This window comes from Lontra canadensis, unplaced genomic scaffold (genome assembly GCF_010015895.1).
Source record: "Lontra canadensis isolate GAN:19392208 unplaced genomic scaffold, GSC_riverotter_1.0 scaffold106, whole genome shotgun sequence".
Classification (NCBI taxonomy): domain Eukaryota; kingdom Metazoa; phylum Chordata; class Mammalia; order Carnivora; family Mustelidae; genus Lontra; species Lontra canadensis.
In genome coordinates this window covers 1,436,191-1,460,985 of record NW_022631100.1, presented here as the reverse complement: position 1 = coordinate 1,460,985, position 24,795 = coordinate 1,436,191, and the positions used below count along the sequence as shown (strand labels likewise).

General features: G+C 41.8%; 2 protein-coding genes across 2 annotated transcripts in view; both read right to left on the bottom strand.

The window, feature by feature from the left end:
• Window positions 1-24,795, bottom strand: part of DNAH14 (dynein axonemal heavy chain 14) — a 307,787-nt gene that overhangs the window by 178,821 nt on the left and 104,171 nt on the right. The window contains exons 27-34 of the mRNA XM_032838780.1: window positions 22,666-22,919; window positions 17,577-17,808; window positions 16,860-16,913; window positions 14,570-14,715; window positions 11,929-11,997; window positions 11,097-11,283; window positions 10,194-10,270; window positions 4,352-4,523 (exon numbers count right to left, since the gene is read on the bottom strand). Coding sequence (XP_032694671.1) covers window positions 4,352-4,523; window positions 10,194-10,270; window positions 11,097-11,283; window positions 11,929-11,997; window positions 14,570-14,715; window positions 16,860-16,913; window positions 17,577-17,808; window positions 22,666-22,919 — 1,191 coding nt within the window. The remainder of the gene's footprint in view (window positions 1-4,351; window positions 4,524-10,193; window positions 10,271-11,096; window positions 11,284-11,928; window positions 11,998-14,569; window positions 14,716-16,859; window positions 16,914-17,576; window positions 17,809-22,665; window positions 22,920-24,795) is intronic.
• On the bottom strand, window positions 6,760-7,264 carry LOC116855773 (ribosomal protein 63, mitochondrial-like). The gene has a single exon (XM_032838779.1). It carries the CDS (start codon window positions 7,215-7,217, stop codon window positions 6,909-6,911), a length of 309 nt encoding a protein of 102 aa, XP_032694670.1. The 5' UTR covers window positions 7,218-7,264; the 3' UTR covers window positions 6,760-6,908.

Sequence of the window (24,795 nt, the reverse complement as noted above, 5' to 3'; positions counted from 1 at the left end):
AAACCCCTGGCCAGACTTATCAAAAAGAAAAGATAAGGGACCTAAATAAATAAAATCATGAATGAAAGAGGAGAGATTATAACCAACACCAAAGAAATACAAACAATTATAAGAACATATTATGAGCAACTCTACGCCAACAAATTTGATAATCTGGAAGGAATGGATGCATTCCTAGAGACATATAAACTACCGCAACTGAACCAGGAAGAAATAGAAAACCTGAACAGACCCATAACCGGTAAGGAGATTGAAACAGTCATCAAAAATCTCCAAACAAACAAAAGCCCAGGGCCAGACAGCTTCCCAGGGGGGAATTCTACCAAACAGTTAAAGAAGAATTAATTCCTATTCTCCTGAAACTATTCCAAAAAATAGAAATGGAAGGAAAGCTTCCAAACTCATTTTATGAGGCCAGCATCACCTTGATCCAAAAACCAGACAAGGATCCCATCAAAAAAGGGAATTACAGACCAATATCCTTGATGAACACAGATGCGAAAATTCTCACCTAAATACTAGCCAATAGGATCCAACAGTACATTAAAAGGATTATTCACCACGACCAAGTGGGATTTATTCCAGGGCTGCAAGGTTGGCTCAACATCCGCAAATCAATCAATGTGATACAATACATTAATAAAAGAAAGAACAAGAACCATATGATACTCTCAATAGATGCTGGAAAAGCATTTGACAAAGTACAGCATTCCTTCCTGATCAAAACTCTTCAAAGTGTAGGGATAGAGGGCACATACCTCAATATTATCAAAGCCATCTATGAAAAACCCACTGCAAATATAATTCTCAATGGAGAAAAACTGACAGCTTTTCCACTAAGGTCAAGAACACGGCAGGGATGTCCATTATCACCACTGCTATTCAACATAGTACTAGAAGTCCTAGCCTCAGCAATCACACAACAAAAAGAAATTAAAGGTATCCAAATCAGCAAAGAAGAAGTCAAACTATCATTCTATGCACATGATATGATACTATATGTGGAAAACCCAAAAGACTCCACTCCAAAACTGCTAGAACTTGTACAGGAATTCAGTAAAGTTTCAGGATATAAAATCAATGCACAGAGATCAGTTGCATTTCTTTACACCAACAAGACAGAAGACAGAGAAATTAAGGAGTCAATCCCATTTACAATTGCACGCAAAACCATAAGATACCTAGGAATAAACCTAACCAAAGAGGCAAAGAATCTATACTCAGAAAACTATAAAGTACTCATGAAAGAAATTGAGGAAGACACAAAGAAATGGAAAAATGTTCCATGCTCCTGGATTGGAAGAACAAATATTGTGAAAATGTCTATGCTACCTAAAGCAATCTACACATTTAATGCAATCCCTATCAAAATCCCATCCATTTTTTTCAAATAAATGGAACAATTTATCCTAAGATTTATATGGAACCAGAAAAGACCTCGAATAGCCAAAGAAATATTGAAAAAGAAAGCCAAAGGTGGTGGCATCACAATTCTGGACTTCAAGCTCTATTACAAAGCTGTCATCATCAAGACAGTATGGTATTGGCACAAAAACAGACACATAGATCAATGGAACAGAAGAGAGAGCCCAGAAATAGACCCTCAACTCTATGGTCAACTAATCTTCGACAAAGCAGGAAGGAATGTCCAATGGAAAAAAGACAGCCTTTTCAATAAATGGTGTTGGGAAAATTGGACAGCCGCACGCAGAAAAATGAAATTGGACCATTTCTTTACACCACACACGAAAATAGACTCAAAATGGATGAAGGAACCTCAGTGTGAAAAAGGAATCCATCAAAATCCTTGAGGAGAACACAGGCAGCAACTTCTTTGACCTCAGCCGCAGCAACCTCTTCCTAGGAACATCGCCAAAGGCAAGGGAAGCAAGGGCAAAAATGAACTATTGGGATTTCATCAAGATCAAAAGCTTTTGCACAGCAAAGGAAACAGTTAACAAACAACTTATCAGATAAAGGGCTAGTATCCAAAATCTATAAAGAGCTTAGCAAACTCAACACCCAAAGAACTAATAATCCAATCAAGAAATGGGCAGAGGACATGAACAGACATTTCTGCAAAGAAGATATCCAGATGGCCAACAGACACATGAAAAAGTGCTCCACATCACTCGGCATCAGGGAAATACAAATCAAAACCACAATGACCTATCACCTCACACCGGTCAGGATGGCTAAAATTAACAAGTCAGGAAATGACAGATGCTAGTGAGGATGCAGAGAAAGGGGAACCCTCCTACACTGTTGGTGGGAATGCAAGCTGGTGCAGTCACTCTGGAAAACAGCATGGAGGTTCCTCAAAAAGTTGAAAATAGAGCTACCCTATGACCCAGCAATTTCACTACTGGGTATTTACCCTAAAGATACAAAAGTAGTGATCCGAAGGGGCATGTGCACCCGAATGTTTATAGCAGCAGTGTCCACAATAGCCAAACTATGGAAAGAACCTAGATGTCCATCAACAGATGAATGGATAAAGACGATGTGGTGTATATATACAATGGAATACTATGCAGCCATCAAAAGAAATGAAATCTTGCCATTTGCAATGATGTGGATGGAACTAGAGGGTATCATGCTTAGCGAAATAAGTCAATCGGAGAAAGACAACTATCATATGATCTCTCTGATATGAGGAAGTGGAGATGCAATGTGGGGTGTTTGGGGGGTACGAAAAGAATAAATGAAACAAGATGGGATCAGGAGGGAGACAAACCATCAGAGACTCTTAATCTCACAGAACAAACTGAGGGTTGTTGCGGGGAGGGGGTCGGGAGAGGGTGTTTGGGTTATGAACATTTGGGGGTGTGTGTGCTGTGGTGAGTGCTGTGAAGCATGTAAACCTGGAGATTCACAGACCTGTACCCCTGGGGCTAAAAATACATTATATGTTTATAAAATACATTATAATTATATTATAATGTATTTATAATAATAATATATATTATATATTATTATAATATATAATTATAATTATAATTAAATATAATTATATTATAAAATACATTATAATTATATAATTATATATAATTATAAAACACATTATAGGTTTATAAAAAATAAAACTAAATAAAAATAATAATAAGGATATTAAAAGGTTAGAAATCAAAAAGATGTATTAAATAAAAGGCCATTTTTTGGAAGAAAACAATTAGATACACTTCTAGGTCATCTATGTAATGAAGCAAACCCAAGCTAAGAAAATAAGACCTGCTGGGAGGGTAACATCAGAAACGGGAAATCGCAGCAGCTGTGAGACAGTGGTTGTCTCAGACCCACACAGAGCATTCTAACATGTGAATGCCATGAGAATACTCCCTAGTTCAACAAAATTGAGCCTAGAAGGGATCTGAAATCTAACTAGACCAGAACCATGAAAGAACTATCGTGTCATAAAACTCCTGGTTTGCACGGGAAATTTTCCCAGACCTTCCTACACAACCTAATGAATGATCTTTTGCTGAGCACTTCATGTGTGCCTCAAAATAATATGTATTCTATGCCCGCTGGGTATGGGGTTGTGCACATAGCTTATACCTATACGTAAAGAAGGAACAATTATGAGGCTGTTTAAACTACAAGCTACATACATAAACCATATATACTAAAATTAAAACAAAAAAATCCACAAAAAAAGTGTTTTGAAAAATTGGGCAGGGTCCCAGGGAAAGGAGTGTGTGGGTTTGATGGCCTGATAGCTGATAAGGGCCCAAGAAGAGCCAGAAAGCAAAGAGACCCTTGGGGTGGAAAAAGTGGCGGGAGGAAAAAGGACACACAGGTCACCTGATGTGGCCAGACTGTGAAAGGCAGTGTGACCGGTGTCGGGGGAGCTGACTCTGGGTCTGTCTGCTGGAGGCTCTGTGGGCTCTGTGGGCCTGGTCACAGGTGTCCAGAAAACATTGCTGGCTGCCGCAGCATGTGGACACAGGGGGCCGCGGGAGAAAAGTCGAGACCCCACCCAGACAGTGGCGATGACTGCAAGGTCAGTCATAACATGCCATTTTTATAACCACAAAAGTTTACATTGTAATGTCCTTTTTCATAGTCCTGATCTAATATGATCCTTAGAGCACCGCTTTAAAGTAGGAAGAGGAAACCCTCATTCCCTTTGGAAAGACGAAAAAACTGGGGAACAATGTAATTAGCAGCCTTCCTTGACTGAGGCTGTTTTTCTCCCAGGGGGAAATACGTCTCCGAGTATGTTTATCCCTCCAACCAGAACATGAATAGAGTGTTTCAGGAAGAACTAGAATATTTTTTACTTACGTCGTTTCTTATCTCAATATTCCACATCTAAATCATTTGTGATGGTTTTCAAAAGTCTTATTACCTCCAAGGCAACCTGATTTGGTGTTGAAACTGCTGCTTCAGGAAAAATATCTCCTATAATCTTTTCAAAACATGGGACGTCTTCAGGGAGAAATTTTGGCAAACTAGCTTCTCTTAGAGCCTCAATAACGATCAGAGTCTCCTCCTTTTCAGAAAGATGGTCACCGGTGTTACTTTAACAGAAGAAGAAAATACAGACAAGGTGAGCAAGAATGACACTGAGGACTGTTCTGCTCCTTTGCGGCGGTGGCTATCCCCACGGCCCTTCCTCCTGTCCCTCACTGCAAAGCAGCTAGATGGTGTGCGTGAGGCAGATCTGGTCCCAGGGTCCACAGGTGGGACCCAGAGATGGGCCCAGAGACAGGCCCGGGCTGGTCCCGAACAGGCAGGGCAATGCCACCCCCCCAGTCAGGGCCTGGCATTGTATCAGTAACGTGTTTTAGCTGCAAATAATGGAACGAATTCAGGTTGATGTCAAATAAGAAATAATAATTTATGCACAATCTCGAGGCAGACCAGGGAAGCAGGCTTGCAGGCTATGCAGCTGGGAACTATGGCCCAAGTTACGCCACAGAAGCGGTCCTGTAGAGACAAATGGACCTGAAACCCTTGTCAGAGCAGTCCTCCCCTGCCCGCCTCTGGAGCTTCTGAGGGAGAGAAACCTCGAACCCCTCTTCCGCTCAAGCCAGCTGAAGGTATCTCTGCTTGTTGTCACAAAAGCCTCCAGATGTAAGAAGTCATCGCAAAATATACTGCCCCACAGTAACAATATGTTGCCTCTTGAACACTTCAGCACATATCTGTGCACATTAAACATGCCCGCAGGAGAAGGAACAGCAGGCCGTGCGGTCAGACTGCAGAGACGCACAAGAAGCAACGTACTCTGGGCGGGAGAGGTCCTTCTGCCCTCCTGGGCACACATGTCCAAACTCTTCAGCAGGCCGGAGGCGAATCTGAAGTCTTTGATCCTTAATAAAAACAGCTAATAGCTAACGTTTAGGGAGCACTTTTACCAGGCATTCTAATTCTTTAATCAAAGAATTCATTACTCTTTTCAAGCACTTAAAAGGGAAAGTAATACTCAACATGACCCAGTTCAGACAGTTGCTGGGGGTCAGTGACATTCTTTCTCCCCAGACACAGCTTGCTTTACACTCGAGGAGGATAACTTGAAGGAAGGAGGGGAGGAAGGAAGGACTGATGGATGCACAAACTACTACATCTGGGAGCAATCACAGTTTATATATAATAATACTGTTATGCTACTGTGCTGTTAGATATATAAAGGTAAGACTCAACTAAAGTTCTCCACAAGAATAATTTGGGGGATGGCATCTAAGATTATCATGGGGAATATCTGTTATCATTTAAGAATAAAAAATGAAAGCTCTACACTAATAAGTCAATTAAATCCAAGAAAATCCAAGAAAATAATTTTTTTTTTCTTACCCGTTTTGATTGCCTTCATGATACCTACCACATTCTTTGGAATTAGTCAAGACTCACTTTATGGCCCAGTACTGTGGTAAGTTTTGTAAGTGTTTCAAGTGCTTACCTGAAGAGATGTTAATTCTCTAGCTGTTGACAAAGCACATCTTTTCTACCAAGGACATCCTAGGATTCCAGCTGCTGGGCAGTCTGTCTCCCCGAAAGGGAGATACAGAAACCTCCTTTCTGGGACTGTCTGCGGGAGGCAGACAAAACTGTTCCACAGAGATACATTCCCTTGCTAATCCCTGGAACCTGTAAATATTTTCTGATACAGCAAAAGGTGGGACTGAGTTTATCTCAGATGATCCCAATTTAAATGCAGTCACACGCTCCTCCTGAGAGCAAGGCAGAGAGACACACAGACACGCAGACAGTGAGAAGAGGGGGTGGACACCGGAGTGACGCAGCCCCAAGCTCTGGGGTGCTGACAGATCACAGGCCGGACTCTCCCTCTGGGCCTTGGCAGGGACAACAGTCCTGCCCACAACCTGGAGTTCAGACTTCTGGTCTCAGGTACTTTAAGATGACAAGTTTGTAGCCATTTGTTATGGCAGCCCTACAAAGCAAATACACGGTCTCCTACTACTGTTTTTTTGGTTTTTTTTAAGATTTTATTTATTTCACAGAAAGAGACACAGCGAGAGAGGGGAACACAAGCAGCAGGGGTAGGAGAGGGAGAAGCAGGCTTCCTGCTGAGTAGGGAGCCCGATGCGGGGCTGGCTCCCAGGACCCTGGGACCATGACCTGAGCTGAAGGCAGACGCTTAACGACTGAGCCACCCAGGCGCCCCTCCTACTACTGTTTTAAATATAAGCACCTCCAGACTCTCCGGGAGTTAGAGCGAGGCTCTCCTAGTACAAAAAAAAAAAAAAAAAAAAAAGTCAATTTTTTTTTTTTTTTTACTAAAATATGAAGTTTTATTAAAGAGTTTGGAGCTCCAGATATTCTATACGCAGACCACTATACTCATGCTTGCTGTTCAATAAGACTGGTCCAAAGGATCATTTTTCCTCCTTCTTCGGTTCCAGAATGAGTCCAGAGGTGGCAGCCCTGTGACTGCCTCTGGGTCAGGACCACTTCTTGCTGACATTGAGATGATCAAGCTGGTCTACCACAAATCTGTGTGGGGGGAACTTGGACATGCTGGCCGCCTTGATGGCCTCGAAGGCCGCCACCCTGTGCTCTGCGGCGTGGCCGTACTCCTGCTCCGCGGTGAGGTAGGGCATGCTCAGCCAGTAGTGGTTCTCCGCCTCTATCTCCAGGCGACGGATCGTGTTCTGCCTCGCCTGGGAAGACACGGTCCGCAGCCGCCGGGGCTTCCCAATCCACTGTCTGCCAGGAATGCGATTATGGCAGAGGAGGGTGGTCAGGAACATGGTACCTGCGGCTGCGGCCCTCAGGAGACCACAGGTGACCTCCTGTCCTCCGCACGCTGTAGTACAACACTTGTTGTAGTACAACAACTCTGCCAGTACAACATTTCCAGACAGAATTGCTGGGACACTGCTCTGGAAATGAGGGACATTTGTGGTATCTTTGCGTCCCTCGGAGGCAAAGCCAGGAGCCTGAGAAAGAATGGGCAAGAGCAGAGGGAGAGGAAGGGACAGAAGGGAAAAGGACAGACAAGAAGAACCACAATAGTTTTTGGTGTCAGGAAGGGCCAAGGGATTTTTAAAAAGCGAAAGTCTGATTTTTAAATTTCTTGCTGTGCTTTACTCTGATAAAAATTCCCAAATCTGGGGCACCTGGGTGGCTCAGTGGGTTAAAGCCTCTGCCTTCGCCTCAGGTCATGATCCCAGGGTCCTGGGATTGAGCCCCGCATTGGGCTCTCTGGTCGGTGGGGATCCTGCTTCCTCCTCTCTCTCTCTCTCTCTGCCTGACTCCCTGTCTGTGATCTCTATCTGTCAAATAAATAAGTAAAATCTTAAAAAAAAATTCCCCAATCCTCTTTATAATACAGTCATCTTCACACAACCACATCGCCTGCTTTAGGGGGACCAGGGGGCGGGCTGTCACAGCTGTGCAAGCACAGACAGACAAAAGACAGCTGCTCCTCATGGCAGCAGACTGACAGCACGCTGGACGTGGGAGCCCCAGTCCAGGTGCCTGGGAGAACTAACTGAGGCTTTTCTATGATGCAAAGAACACGGATCAGGGACTCCCTCTCTGGAACAGGTCCTCGTACAGCAGAAAGACTGGAGGACTGGAGAATGTCAGGAAGCTGATTCCTGGTACTCCTGCCTCTAATTCTTCCCAATGACAAAGCATTTCATAACAGGTACCCATCTACCTGCCATCAGTCTTCCATAGGCCATTTTGCTCTATGTGCCTTAGTTCCTTTATTTGTAAGAAATAACATACTACGGTTGAGCTAAAGCCAGACCCCTGGCTCTTCCCCTCCCCACAGCGTTCTGTGCTTGGTGCTGTATCTAGGTACCATGAACAATCTGTAACACTGGCTGTGTTTTAATAATTCATGTAAATGGCATATTGATATGCCCTCTTACAACATATTCACTTTTTTTCATTTAACTTTTAATGGGTAATACATGAATATAGCCCCAGATCAAATTCAAAGAGGTCCACCCCTTAGCAACAGTGGAAACAAATGCTCATTTCCCTATAGCTTCACCAACAAAGTCCCAACTTTCGTATTTTTGCCCATCTGATGAGAGACAACATTTCCATTTTTAATGTGCATTTCTCTCAGGAGTGGGGTTGAGTATATTTTCATGTATTTAAAAACTTTATGTTTCCTTTTCTGAGAACTGTCCTTTGCCCATTTTGCATACGAGTCCTTCCCCGTGTTCTCCAGGCAGTCCTCCTGTGTCATGAGGATGAGCTCTCCCTCTGCCCAGAGAGCTGCAAATAGCCTTCTTCCCAGTTCATCACTCAGCTCCTGACTGCATAGTGTTTTTTTTTACCATTATCACTCTTCGCCTTTATAGCTTCTAGATTTTGGGTCTTAGTTTTACAGGTCTTCTGTAGTCCAAGAATATAAAGGACATTTTGTTTCTTCAAATCCTTTTACGTTTTTAGTCTTTTGCTCCTGTTATCCAGGTAGATAACGTTGGCCGTGGCTCCAACTGCGTCTTTATGCACAGGGCACTTTAGTTTTCCCAAAGACAATCACTGGAAAGTCTGGGAGTTTGTTCTTGCCTCACAACTGACAACACTACACGCCCAGAGTGTGAAGTCCTGCCTCTGGATTCTGTTCTGTCCTGATGACCTGTCCCTCTCTGTTCATAAGCCAGCACCACAGTGTTTAACCAAAGCAGCTCTATAATATGTCTCAGTAATTAAAGGGATGTTTCTCCTTCATTGCTTTCATTTGTTAATATCTTTCTAGTTAGTCTTAACTGTTTTTCTTTTTTTTACAATGCATTTATTTATTTGAGACAGAGAAAAGAGTGCATTTGCACATGCAAGTGGGAGTGGTGGGAGGGATGGAAGGAGAGAGAATCTCAAGCAGACTCCCTGCTGAGCAAAGAGCCTGACTCAGGGCTCCATCTCATGACCCGTGAGATCATGACCCATGAAATCACAACCTGAGTCGAAACCAAGCGTCGGATGCTTAACCGCTTGTGCCACTGAGAAGCCCCTTTCTATTTGAACTTTAGAATCTGCTGGCTCAAAAATAAACAAATACCTTTGGTATACTCACTGGGAGGTTTTTTCATTCATAAATGAACATTTAGAGTCTTTAAATCTTTTTGATGCTAGACCATCTAAGATGTTATATTAAGTACATGATGTATTATTTCATTTATTCATGTTTTCATTTGCGTCCTTCACAAATGTTTTCTTCATATGGGTTTTACACATTTCTCATACAGATATATTCATATAGGTTTTACATTTCTCATTAAATTACTGCTCTTTTAAATAAGGCCTTTTATTCCAGTGTATCTTTTATTATATAAAGGTTAAGATACTTTTTAAAAAAGATTTTACTTATTTATTTGACAGATAGAGATCAAAAGTAGGCAGAGAGGCAGGCAGAGAGAGAGGAGGAAGCAGGCTCCCTGCTGAGCAAAGAGCCTGATGTGGGGCTCGATCCCAGGACCCTGGAATCATGACCTGAGCCAAAGGCAGAGGCTTTAACCCACTGAGCCACCCAGGCACCCCAAGATACATTTTTTTAAACAATAGGTTCTTCTGAGGAAAAGTCCCCGGGGATCTTGTGCATTTTTTTCTTCCTCTTCTTTCACATTCCTAAACACCTCTATTATATTTCACTGTAACATTCTGGGAGCTCCGTTTTATCTCGTCATTGTTACTTAGACTTTCACCAATTATTTTCCCTGTGTTGCAGAACTTCGTTTGACCTAACAATTCAAAATTCAACTCACCATTTAAATACCTGTGTCTTCTTCCCAGCCATTGTTAAAACGGTCTTCAGAGACCTCAAGCCAAAATCATAATGATCCTATAAAGCATTAAAATATCTGAGTTATTACATTTCTGAAAGAAAAATGGGATGACTTGGAAATAAATGCATATACTACACAGTTAAATCCCTAATCATGTACACTGTGAAGAAAGACTGTGCTGTAAATCAAGAAAGACTGCATTTGGCTTCTAGTGCCTTCACTTCCCCCCAAAGTGGTGCCCCTAAAGTCTTCTTAAGGGAGAAAGTCAAAAGTATTAAAGTTGTTAAAAACTATCAGTATCTAAACTAAATTTTCTCTGAAATGGAGAGATGAACTGAAAGAATAGGGTAAAGAAGAACATTCTGGAGGTGGTGTGGCTGGTTGTCCAAACCATGTTGAGTCATAAACAAATACTCATCCAGCTGGCATATCCCAGAACAATCATTTTCAACATGTGGTACTCAGATCAGCAACATCAGGAACTGTTGAGAACCTGTTAGAAACGCAAATTCTCAGGGGCTGCGCCACTCAGAAAGTTGGTGGTAAAGTCCAGGGATTTGTGTTTTAACAAATTCCCCCAATTATCTTGAAGCACAAAAAAAGTGCGAGTCACTGCTATAGAGGTTAACTTCCTTGTATGGAGAAAGTAGTCCCCAGTTTCACACAGCAGGTATTCCATTATTTTCTCCAGGCCCTGGAGGAAAGGCTTGCAACCTGGACTGGTTTTACACAACCCCTCACCTCCATGTTGGCTCGCCATCTTGAACTGCTGACTGGATTCTATCTCCATTATTTCCCAGGTCATCCCATGGTCTGATACCAGAAAAGTCTTATTTAAGGTTTTCTATAATCCCCTTGCTTTTGAAAAAAGCAATGTGTTACCTGCTGTGAGAGCTGCTTGCTGGCTAATTCATAAATGTTAACCAGCTTTCCAGAGAGTGATTTTGCAGATTTGAAACCAAATGAAAACAGCATTATCTCAGCAATCATTTGATAATGGGGAGCCATCATTGCCACTGGGCGAAACAGAGATTTTAAGTTATCCGGGAGCTCTACTCGACCTTTATATCTTAAGAGGGTCAGAAAAACAAAGAAATAAATAAGCAGAAAAGCAGTTATTCTGTTTTCATTTTTCCTGTTGAGGAACCACACAATATAGTTTCCAGAATTACCCCGTTTGTGTCCTATGTGACCTTCACTTGAAAGCAAGTGTCTAAGACAGTTTCTATCATACTTTTCATTTCCAGAGTGTTCTCCTCTACCGACCTTTCTCCCTGTGCCTCCTCCCACGGTGCGCCTCACGTCAGGTCGCTCCCACCCCGACGGTTCCCTCCACACGTTCCCTCGACAGGTGTTCACTAAGCCTGCCCAGTCTCTGCTCCTCATAACCATCAAGTTCTCTTCCTTCTGCTACTCTCCGCTTTTTAGTCTGTCTTCTTTGTGACAAGTGGCTAACCTTTTCTTTTCTCCTAGCTATTCTGGAAGTGAAAACATCTCTCAGTCAGAAAGTTAACGTGAGACGACCCATGGGCATAAGTATGGAACTGTAACGCTTGTGAGTGTGCAGGTACAGGAGGGGGTCAGGTGGTGGCAGTACATTACAATGGTACAATGTACAATGTACAATGGTACATTACAATGTCGGACGACTGCTTCATGGCTAAGATCTCAGAAAACTATTTTGACTGTCTCCACTCCTAGCACAGATACTTACCCAGGGTTCATGGTGACAAATACTGCACAAGACATGTTGATACGAATTTCTTTTCCTTCCAGCACAAACCTACAAGACATTGGTAGGAGTTTGGAATGAGCACCCCGCAAAATGTGCCACTTCATTCCATACATTATTTTTAGCTGAAGACAGCGAAGGCCCAAAAGACTCAGAAAGAGCTTTTTACCTCCCCCTTTAACTGCTTCTACGGGTTTAGATAGAGGGCCGGGTCCAGGAAGACAGCTCTCACCGGAGACAGCTACAGAGAATATGGGCTGGGCGTAGTAAGCTGTGCGGAGCTCAGGAGACCTGTTCATTCGGATTCCTCTCTGTGTCCTGCTGTCTCTCTCACCAAACATTTGCTCTTCCCGTCTCCCTGTGACTTTTCTTCTTTCCCTTTGTAGCCTCAGATCCCTTTCCCCTTCTCCTTAGCTCAGGATGGCATACAAACCTTAATGGCCTGTCTCTGAACCTCCCATGTCTGTGTGAGGCTCATGTATGTATGCAATTAAACTTTTCTCCCATTAATTTATCTTATGCCAATTTAATTAATGGATCAGCCAAAAGAACCTCGACAGGAAAAAGAAAAATTTTCCTCCCCTGTCCATTATAGTATTCATTACTAAGAGAACTGTGTTCTCTAAGTCAAAGTGTGTTAAAATAGTAAGTGAGTTTGGTAAAGTTCCTAAGGCTGTGTTACATTTAAATCCAAACAGCACATGCTGGGGGAAAAAACAATTTTTTTTTTAAAGATTTTATTTATTTATTTGACAGAGAGATCACAAGCAGGCAGAGAGGCAGGCAGAGAGAGAGGAGGAAGCAGGCTCCCTGCTGAGCAGAGAGCCCGATGCGGGGCTCGATCCCAGGACTCCGAGATCATGACCTGAGCTGAAGGCAGCGGCTTAACCCACTGAGCCACCCAGGCGCCCCGAAAAAACAATTTTTTTAAAGGTTTTATTTATTTACTTGACAGAGAGATCACAAGTAGGCAGAGAGGCAGGTGGGGGCGTGGGGGGAAGCAGGCTCCCTGCTGAGCAGAAAGCCTGATGCAGGGCTCGATCCCAGGACCCTGAGATCATCACCTGAGCCAAAGGCAGAGGCTTAACCCACTGAGCCACCCAGGTGCCCTGAAAAAAACAATTTTAAGAGGGTAAAGAAAAGGGTCATCTTGAGTCAAAGTTGTGAGCCCTGCTGGGTTCAGATTTTTTTTTTTTTAAGATGTATTTATGTATTTGAGAGAGAAAGAGAATGGGTGAGAAGGGCAGCAGGACAGGGAGACAGAATCCCAAGCAGACTCATGACCTTGAGATCAAGACCTAAGCCAAACTTAACTGACTGCGCCCCCCAGGTGCTCTGGGGTTTCAGATTTATTTGGTCACATCTACAGAGTTGTGGGGACTGAAGCCAGAAGGCACCCACCTGAATGACTTGACCAAACAGGGAAAAGAACCCGAGGAGGCACCCAGACACAGAGCTCTCCCTGGGTGACAGGGTAGAGCGGAGAATGGCTATGGCGCAGGGTTCCTGTGTTAACACACAGTGCGGCCTGCCCCCCTAACCCCTCAGTTAAATAAAGGGAATGCTGTGAAGCAGAACCTTGGCCCAGAGATTAGGGTACTGTGTCAGCTCCAGAGGTAGGGACCATGGAGAGAAATGCTCTGGTGACTTTACGGATAGGGGATACCAGTGAGGGTGGTTGAAGCTGGAAAGGAGGAACACGAGGAACAAAAGCTGAGGGTTCCCTGGACAGAACAGATGAAGGTGACACTCTTTGAGGCGAGGTGGAAAACTGGTGACATGTGGCCTCCTGTGACCCCCACTTACACTTACAAACCTGTGAGGCCTTGCAACACTGGCTCTAACAGTGGGAACAAGATCCTTGAGAGTAAAGCCAGAAGTGAGTGTCCATTAGAATGAATTAGAAATACTGGGGGTGGGAAGGGGGGTAGTGACTGGCTGGTTCTGTCGGAGGAGTGTGTGGCTCTTGATCTCAGGGTCATGAGTTTGAGCCCTATGTTGGGTGTAGAGATTACTTAAAAAAATAAAAAAATAAAAAATAAATACTAGATTGTAATAGAAATTTTAAACCCACAAATTCAATTATGCCCATAAAGTAAATCATGTAAATTTCTGAATTTATCTAAAGAGAAAAAAATTCTCCTTGGATTAGTAAATGGCAGTAATCCTAACATACAAGTATTATTTTTACAGGATTTTTTTTCTCAATAAAAGTATATTAATTCAGAATCATGGAATAAGAGATGGCTTTAGGTATGTGGCCAGTAATATGTTTTTTTAAAAGGATGTAGAATTAAAGAAAAATACTTTGGTTTCTTCAAGTGAAACATCCTAACATGGAAAGGTACTAAGAGAGTTTAAAGTTCAAAGAAAAAGTCATTGGATATATCTGTGACCTGTCCGGTGACCGGGAAGGCCTTTCCAACGCTGGACAGGAGCCTGAAGACCTCCGGGCTGGCAGGAAAGTCCGTTCTGTATATTTGCTCTTTACTTGCCCAGCAAAGGAGACAACTAAGATGTCATTCATTCCTTCTGGTCTGTGTTTAGGAAAAAAACAACACCCGAAGCACTTCCCAGAGAAGGAATACTAAGCAGCAAGGAAGCAGAGGCACCCACCCCGTACCTGACAGAGTAGCTGTCTTTTGCTGCCTTGATCGTTAGGATCTGTGACGCAATCACGGAGAGGACCTTCACGTCAATCCGATTGAACTCGTCCAAACAGCACCACGCTCCCGACTGCACCAGTCCGAAGAAGAATCTCCCCATTATCTTGAAAACAATTACACGTGGGTGAATGCTTTCCCTGGGCTGGCTCCGTGTGGTTCCGCAGTGTCCCCAAGGCCAGCGCATGCCCTCCCCAGCACAACAGCGGGGTGCGCACGGCGCTTGGCCCACGCCCCTGGCAGGTGCAGGCAGAGGCCTGGCCCTTGGTGTTCAGGGGGGGCTTCCAGGTGGGGAACCCACGGATGCCCATGTGCCGGCAGCCGAAACCAGCAAGAACACCGTAGGCCCAACACAACAAGCGTGCATGAACACATGCGCGGGAATGCGTGCTCTCCGTGTGAGGCAAGAGTGCACACCAGAGTCCCATGGGTCCGAGACACAGCAGCCAGTTCTTCCCACTGGTTGCGGGAATCAGGTCGTGTCTCTACTGAAAATTTTGATATTTCATTTTTTCATGGTTTTTTGGCCTTAATTTTGATTCTAAAAATCATTAAAATATGATTTATCTTGATGAGCAGGTTTCTGGGCTCCCCGCTTGGCTGCTTGGCCCTGCTCACTGCACCTGAGGGCAGTTCCTGGGGAGGAAACTAGGGTCTCTAGGTCTTGACAATACTCATGCAAACAGCTGATCTGTGTTTATTGATACTTTTCATGTGCTAAGGGAGCACACACTGGAAACACAGGGTCTCACAGCTAATGTGCTTTTAGCTGCCAATAAAAGGAACCTAATAAAAGGTAAACACCAATTAGAATGGCCAAAATTAGCAAGAAAGGAAACAACATGTGTTGGAGGGGATGTGGAGAAAGGGGAACCCTCTTACACTGTTGGTGGGAATGCAAGTTGGTGCAGCCACTTTGGAAAACAGTGTGGAGATTCCTCAAGAAATTAAAAATAGAGCTTCCCTATGACCCTGCAATTGCACTACTGGGTATTTACCCCAAAGATACAGATGTAGTGAAAAGAAGGGCCATCTGTACCCCAATGTTTATAGCAGCAATGGCCACGGTCGCCAAACTGTGGAAAGAAGCAACATGCCCTTCAACGGACGAATGGATAAGGAAGATGTGGTCCATAAACACTATGGAGTATTATGCCTCCATCAGAAAGGATGAATACCCAACTTTTGTAGCAGCATGGACGGGACTGGAAGAGATTATGCTGAGTGAAATAAGTCAAGCAGAGAGAGTCAATTATCATATGGTTTCACTTATTTGTGGAGCATAACAAATAGCATGGAGGACATGGGGAGTTAGAGAGGAGAAGGGAGTTGGAAATTGGAGGGGGAGGTGAACCATGAGAGACTATGGACTCTGAAAAACAATCTGAGGGGTTTGAAGGGGTGGGGTGTGGGAGGTTGGGGGAACCAGGTGGTGGGTATTGGAGAGGGCACGGATTGCATGGAGCACTGGGTGTGGTGCAAAAACAAGGAATATGATGAAAAAAAAAACACAAAAAACAAAACAAAACAAAAGGGTAAATGGTCTGGACTTAACATGCAAAACAAGTAAATGGGAGTGTTTTGAAACTGTAAGTAAATTTGTGACAGGTGCAGAGGTATATGACATTTCAATGAATATTTCACAATGTTAGGATCTGTGTCTTCTTAGATAATATGCCACCAGAAAAAAATAAGGCTGACATAAAATTGTAATCATCACTACAAACTCTGACTCAAATTTCTGTGTTAATTATAACAGCCTCATTGTTTTTAATGATTACTTTTTCAATAAATAGAAGTATACCTTTTCAGTAAATAAAAGTATAAAAAAGTAAATAAAAGTATAAAAAAGTAAATAAAAGTATAAAATAGTAAATAAAAAGTAAAAGTAAATAAAAGTATAAAATAAATTTATATTAATAGAGCAGTACTCTTAATTTTGTTAATAAATTCATGTTCCATATCATATTTTGTTAGGAAAAACCCCGTCAAAAAATTTGAAATCCACTGTCATAAGAAGTAGTTCAGTTTCATAAAAGAAAACTGCATGATGTTTTAAGTTTCTATTATATTCTAAGTTTCTATTTTATCAATTTAGAAGAATCAACAGCTCTGTTGATTAATTTACAGTTCTGTTAATACTTAATGTCTCTCCAAGAGAAATACTTTTCTTGTTTTTTCAATCCTCAATGAATTCTTTCTTTTATGTGCACAATATTTTTTTCCTACATATATATGAATAAGCCTTACCTTATAATCCAAATCCTCAAAACAGTTGAAGACCACACAATGTTTGCCTAAGGACTGAGAAACAAAAATATTATTTTAATAGATCTCTTGAATTATGACACAAAATACTAATGCTAAAACTTCAGGAGTAATAAAATGTCTTTACTCTTTTGAGAAAACTGCAATCTCCAGATGAAGTACATACCGAATTTAGAAAGTCACAAAACTTAGTAGAGTACAGAGGCACATATACTATTATGTTGATTAGCACATGGAATGCTAAAAAGTCATGTTTCTAAAACACATCAATAAAAAACTAAGGAAAAAGCATTTCAGGGACATCATTTCAGTGACATCAAACCATCTCCTCCACTTTCATAGTCTCTGTCTCTTTCTCTGTGTCACACACACACACACACACACAACCAGGTAGAAGTCTGCATGCAGCTCGAAATCCCCCTTAAATGAGGGCGACGCTGCTGCTGTTCACTCATCAGTGAGCACGGTGGAATCCCAAGTAAACAGAAGCAAACTGAGACTGCAGAACGCCCATGTCCCAGCACACAGCAGACACTTAAATGTGAACGGATGAGTTACATGACTTCATGGACGTGGTAAGGTGTCTGTTAAATGTTCTGAACATCTTACTAGTAGGAATGGTGTATATTTAAGATACCATTAAGGTTTGTGTGACTAAAAACCCAAGAAAGCAGCATTCTGGATACCAAAGGCACTTACTTTGGCTAGATCTTTGACACTCTCTGTTTTGCCCGTGCCAGTGGGGCCTGCGGGGCAGCCCCCCAGATTCAGGAGCAGCGCTCCGGTGAGGGTGAGCCAGCACCTGTTAGTGAGGGGCGTGATAACCAAGCGGGGCGTGCAGCCCAGGTACTCGTAGCCGTATGTGAAGCTGGCATCTCCTTGAGACACGTAGCATAACTTCTGTCTGTCGTTCCATTTATAGTGCAAATGCCTGAAAACAGTGGTGCAAGTGCGCATGTTATTGGGGCAAAATTAGTTTTTGTTTTCGCATGTAGAAACCTAACGAACATTAGAGGGAATGTTGACTAAAAAACAAATGAAAACATTAAAAAAAATGGAAAGAGTTATGGCCAGTACATGAGTGACAATGTTAGAATGAAATACTAGAATGCCGAATCCTACAAGCATGTGAGCACTTGCCCCGTGAGGAAAACGGTCTCGTGGAGTCCTGCTGCTTGGTTGTGATGTGCACATGGCACAAATCGAGGATTTATACAAGAATCGTCCCTATGAAGTGTATTGTGGTTTTCAATAAAGATGTGGCTCAGACATTGTTCATTATAACCAGGATCCTTACTACGAGGGTAACTGAAATGTTATTGTGGTATTTATCTTACAAACCCTGAGAATCATGAGGCTAATCCTAAGTTTGCTCATCTATAAGGCTACCAGTAAAACCTGCGACCCAGTTGTAGCTTTACAGTATATAATCTTTCCCTCCAGATTTACGGAGATATTGAGCTAGACCTTCATATTAGTTTAAGGCGTGACACCATAATGATTTGATATATGCACATACTGTGAAATGATCACAGTAAATTTAGGTAACATTCATCATTCACACAGTTACAAATTTACTTTTCTTGTGATGACAGCACTTGAGATCTACTGTCTTAGTATTCTTCAAATACATAATGAAGTATTATTAAACTATAGTCCCCAGGCTAGCCATTACATCTCCAGAACTTATTTATCTTCTAACTGGAAGTTGGTACCTTTGACCTCCTTCATCCATTACACACATCCCCTGCCTCTGGCCCCCACCCATTTCTCTGTTTCTATGAATTCAGTGTTTATGGGTTTCACATATAAGTGAGGTCATACATTGTCTGACCTATTTAATTTAGGATAATGCCATCAAGGTGTTGTAGCAATGGGAAAAGACCTCTTTCATTTCTTACGGCTGTGTCATAGTTCATTCTACACATGTACTACATTTTCTTTATCCATTAATCAGTTAATGAATGTCTTGGCTATTATAAATAATGCTGTGATGAACATGGGGTACAGATACCTTTTTAAGATAGCACTTCATTAGGGAAAATATGCAGAATTGGAATTGCTGGATCATTTGGTACGCATATTTTTAATTTTATGAGAAACCACCATACATTTTCCATAGTGGGTGAACCAATTTACATTTCCTCTAATGGCACATAAATTTCCCTTTTCTTCACATCCACACCAAAATTCATTTCTTGTCTTTATGATAATAGGCATTCTGACAGGTGTGAGGTGGTATCTTATTGAGATTTTGATTTGCATTTCCCTGATGATGAGAAGTGCTGGGCAGTATTTCATGCACCTGTTGGCCATCTGTATGTCTTCCCTGGAATATGTCTATTCAGGTCTTCTGCCCATTTTTTAATAATAATAAAAAAACAACCTTTTTTTGCTATTGAGTTGTAGGTGTTCTTTGTGTATTTGGGGTATCTATCCCTTAGTGGATTCATGGTTTGCAAATAATTTCTCCCATTCAGTAGGTTGCCTTTTTATTTTGTTTATGGTTTCCTTTCTTGTTCAGAAGCTTTTGGTTTGATGTAGTTTCAGTTGTTTATTTTTTGTTTCCTTTACTTTTGGCATCTAATCCAAAAGTTATTGCCAAGACCAAGTTTGCTGCCTTATGTTTTCGAGTAAGAGTTTAATGGTTTCAAGTCTTACGTTCAAGTCTTAAATCTATTTCAGTTGGTTTCTGAGAGTGGCATGAGATAGGGGTTCGGTTTCATTCTTTTGCATGGGGATGTCTAGTTTTCCCAGCGTCATTTATTAAAGAGACTCTCCTTTCCCCATTGTATATTCTTGGCTCTTTTGTTATTGATTGGCCGTATATGTGTGGTTATATTTCTGGGCTATTCTGTTCCATTGGACAATGTGTTTGCTGATGTCATACTGTTTTGAGTACTACAGCTTTGTAATATAGCTTGAAACCAGGAAGTGTGTTATCTCCAGCTTTGTTCTTCTTTCTCAAGATTGTTTTGGATACTTGAGGTATTTTGCAGTTCCATACAAATTTTAGGTTTTGATCTATTTCCAGTGGAAAAAGGTCGCTGGAATTTTGAGATGTTTTACATTGAATCTACAGATGATTTTGGGTAGTATGGACATTTTTTTTTAAAGAATTTATTTATTTGACAGAGAGAGATCATAAGTAGGCAGAGAGGCAGGCAGAGAGAGAGAGGGAAGCAGGCTCCCTGCTGTGCAGAGAGCCTGATGCGGGGCTCTATCCCAGAACCCTGAGATCATGACCTGAGCCGAAGGCAGAGGCTTAAACCACTGAGCCACCCAGGTGCCCCTAGTACGGACATTTTAACAATATTAATTTTTTCAATCCTCGATCATGGATTGTCTTTTCATTTACTTGTGTCTTCTTCAATTTCCTTCATTAATGACAAAAGAGTTTTCGGTGTACAGATATTTCACCTCTTTGGTTAAATTTATTCCCAAGTAATTTATTCCCTTGGTGTAATTATAAATGGGATTGTTTTACTTCTCTTTCTGATAGTTCATTGTAAGTGGGTAGAAATGTAACTGATTCTTGTGTATTGACTTTGCAACTTTACTGGACTCCTTTATTAGGACTACCAGTTCTTTGGTGGCATCTTTAGGGTTTTCTGCATATAATATGTCATCTGCAGCGAGAGACCGTTTTACTTCTTCCTTTCCAATTTGGATGCCTTTTGTTTCTTTTTCTTGTTTAACTGTTCTCACTAAGACTTCCACTACCATGTTGAATAGACATGAGGAGAGTGGACAACCTTATCTGGCTCCGAATCTTAAAGAAAAAGCTCTCAGCTTTTCGCTGTTGTGTATGATGTTAGCTTTGGGCTCATCATATGTGGGTTTTACTGTGCTAAAGTAAAAGAATGGTAAGCTAAGTAAAAAGGTATCTGCTATCCTAAGACCCAAGATTTGTTTTATGATTCAAGTACTAAATCATTTAAATAGAATTTTTATTTCCAGAGCTTTACTCCCCCTATTCTTCTTCCCCTAACAAAATTCCCAAACTTGCTTGACTGCACCTATAGTATACAGTGATTTTTTTCTTGATTACCATAGTCAAAAGAAATACCTCACAGTTAATTTCATTAATTTTTAGATTTAAAGCAGCTTAAAGGTATTTTTTGTCTTAATGAACTGGTAGCTTATTTTTAAAATATATACAAATAAATTGAAAGGAATTTTTATATCATTCTTGAATAATCACCATTACTTACTAATGGGACATGTGTGCCTGTTGTGCACTGCACAATTTATCAGACCTTAGAATCAGATAGGATACTGTCAATTTTGTTTCCTATATCATGTTTTCATTTAGTCCTCGCTTTTTTATCAGAGCAACTGCTCAAACCTAGCTTTCCAAGAATGAGAAATCATCAATATGATGATTCTAATGTTTAATTAGTTAAGGTTTAAGGTTAAACTTGTCAACTACCTTGAGCTAACAGTTTGTTTGGTGTCTGACACATGATGCATATCCCTCTGAGTCTTTTAAAAGTTTAAAATGTTTTGGGATGCCTGGGTGGCTCAGTCAGTTGGGCGTCTGCCTTCAGCTCGGGTCATGATCCCAGGGTCCTGGAATCGAGCCCCGAGTTGGGCTCTCTGCTCAGAGGGGAGTCTGCTTCTCCCTTTCCCTCTGCTCTTCTACCTGCTTGTGCTCGCTCTCATTCTCTCTCTTTCAAATAAATAAATAATATTTTTAAAAAAGGTTTTGCAGTATCCTGTAAGGTCTCTATGGGGCCTTGGGACACTCTGGCATACAACTTGGGAACTGTAGCCCTAGAATCATGATGCTCCCAGAGTTGTTTAGAATCATATGTTTCCTACTTTACTTTTCTATTTATGTTCTTCCACCTTTCAGTTTCACTTTCAAAGACAGTTACTAGAAAGTAATAATGACATACTGAACTTTTGGGTGATGGTTCATCAATACAACATATTTCTTTGGCAATTAAAAATGGTATACAGTTACACTAAATGTAAAAGGAATATGTGAATATTAACAGTAAAAGAAATATGTGAATATATATCAAATATAAAGTATTCAGTAAAATTCAAGTGGTGTTAGTCAAATATATCAACCTCTGGGCTCCATTTTCCCTAGAGGCTAAAGGAAATTGTCACATTTAAATAAGGAAATTTATACTCATGCAGAATTTCTTAAAAATTAACTTTTCTTGAGAATCAAAGACATTATGTAGTCAGGACAGTTATTTTTTCATGAACAGAGATTTCTTTAGGAAAAAAAAAAACTCAGAAGTTTGAAATTTCACGTTCATCATAGGAATCTTATGCTTGCTCTCCTCTTCTCCCCAGGGTCAGTGGCTCTATTCTCCTACAGTTTCACATTTGTGGTGTTTCATATATAAAATATTTATGTATGAATATGTACTACCAGGCTCCTGGTAGGAGAAAGGGGGCTCTGAGGTAAAGAACTGGCTAGAAACATGCTCTGGTTTGTTTCCCCGTTTAGAGTGCTCCAGAACGGACAGCACATAGGCAGAGTCGAGGCCTGAGGGAGGGCTGCACTCTGGCAGAATGACGAGAGGAGTGAAGCCCATGTAGGAACATGAAGCCCAAGGAAGTTGAAATGATGGGAGGGACAGTGTAAAAGAGAAGGAAGAAAGCATAGGCATCGGGAACTCAAACTGACACAGTTTGCCCAGAATTTCTATAAATCCCAGGAAAATGAAAAGTCAGATTTGACAAAATTTGAGGTAGAGAATGAATTTCCCTAGAGGTAGCCGTGTGATGAGTTATTTTAGGCAGAGTGGTAACGGGATCCACTTACCTCGTCCACTCAAAATCCCCCACACTGAAGATGCCTTTCAGCAATAAATCTCTCACAATGTCTCTGTGGTGCACGCAGAGCGTGAGCAGCGCTCCCAGGACAGCCTGTGTGCGGGGGTTACTGGTGTCCAGCATCACCAGCTCTGCAATCTCTTCTAGGTGACGGAACATGCTGCTGTGGACCTTCTCCAACTCTGGTCTTGACCGAGAACTCGCGAAACATTTGATGCAGTCATTATAAAACATGATCTGGCTCTGAAAAAGTAAGATATAAAGCTGGTCATTGAAAAATAAACTTTATAAGTTAAACCAGATGTTTTCATGATGTGTATGTGCGTGTGAAAGAGAGCATACACATTTGAATGTATTTGAGATTCAGACGCTGAATTTTATTAATGCTCATGGCCTTATTTTTAAATAAATTGAAATCTTTTTACCACCAATAGTTTTGAATAGTTTTGAAGTCTGCTATTCTTAGCAATCATCACTAGACTGGTAACATCACTAGCAATCATCATTAGACTAATAACCCAGGACAGTAATAATGGTAGAAAACTCCAGCATGAAATTAGGACCGTGTGCTCAGCTGAAACCAGAAATACTCTTTTTAGAATATATTGTCTGTAATCATAATTTTCAGAAACTCTGTATGACTTCCATCATTCGAGCCATCTTTTGACACTCACCCGCTCCATATGCGCCAGAGTTGTTTTAAGAAGGCCGCTGGATTAATGTCGCAGTGACCTGGAAGTCAGTGGAGCGGACTTCCAGGAGGCCTGCAGGTTTCCAGCCCACGACTGGGTGAACTGGGATTGCAGTCCCTAGGATAGTACCTACTGAAGGAAGAGCATGCTGGAGGTAGAGGGGCGCAGTGAGTTCGTCTTGGGATTTCATGAATTTGAAGTGCCTATGAAACACGTAGGTAAGGCTATAAAGAAATAAACATCGGAATACTTAGCCTAGGGGTAAGAGGTATAGGGGTGGGACTTTCTTCCAGAGCAAGGTAAGAGGGGGGAAGATGTGGAACCTGATGCATCAGTCCATGTTCTAGGCTGCCTGCAACAGAAACAAACTCTTTCTTACAGGATGTGGCGGGTCAGCAGGTGGAGAGACTGTGGCCGTTATTGGAGTTTGCAGACCTCTCTAGAGCATTTTTAAATGAAAACCGCTCACTGTCTCCAGAGAAAAGTCAGTCTAGTTCCCTCTCTGCTCCCTTGGCTTCCATGACGCCTCTAGCGTTCTTCTTCATGGAGCCCCTTCCTTCATCTTTTTGTTACATGGGGCTGTCCCCTGGGATCTTTCCTTGTCCTTCTATCATTATACATGGTCTACAGTGGAAATTCCCTACTGTCCTGGCTTGAACCACTACTTCCCGAGTTCTTCTTCTCAAAAGAAACACGTGCTTTGGCTTCCTTGCTATCATGCATACCTCGTTTCTCTTTCTCCTTTGAGGTCCAGAACATCAACAGTTAGCAAATGAAGGCTCCCTGCAAAGATATCCCTGTGCTAATGCCCAGAGCCTGTGACTATATCACCTAACACGGCAAACGGCACTTTGCAAATGTAATTAAATCAAGACCTGCAGGTGGAGAGAGTATTCTGGATTATCTGAGTGGGGTCAATATGACCATATGTACCCTTAAACTTGGAGAACATTTTTTGCCATGTGAGCAGAGGGCGGTCTGACCGAAGAAGAGCAGACAGATGCAAATAGGGCTGGCTTTGAAAATAAAGGAAGGCCAGCGGCCTCTAGAAGCCAGGAAAGTGAAAGGAAGGGACTCTCTCCTGAGCCTTCAGGAAGGAATGCAGCTCTGCCGACACCTTGATTTTTGCCAGTGACACCACGAGGCCTTCAACGGACACAACTGCGAGCTAATATACTCGTGCTATTTAAGCAACTAAGTTTGAGGCAACTTTTTAATGACAGCAGTAGAAACCAAATACAGTACGGGATATCCCTGAGATAATAGAGGGATATCCCTGAGGGATATCCCTGAGAAAATAATTTGTGATTTATTTTCATTCAACATTTTATTATGAAAGAATTTTAAAACAAACCATAAAAAAGCTTAATTATAAAACAAATACCCAGATTCCCACCACCTATATTCTAAGCAATTCTTTGCTAAAT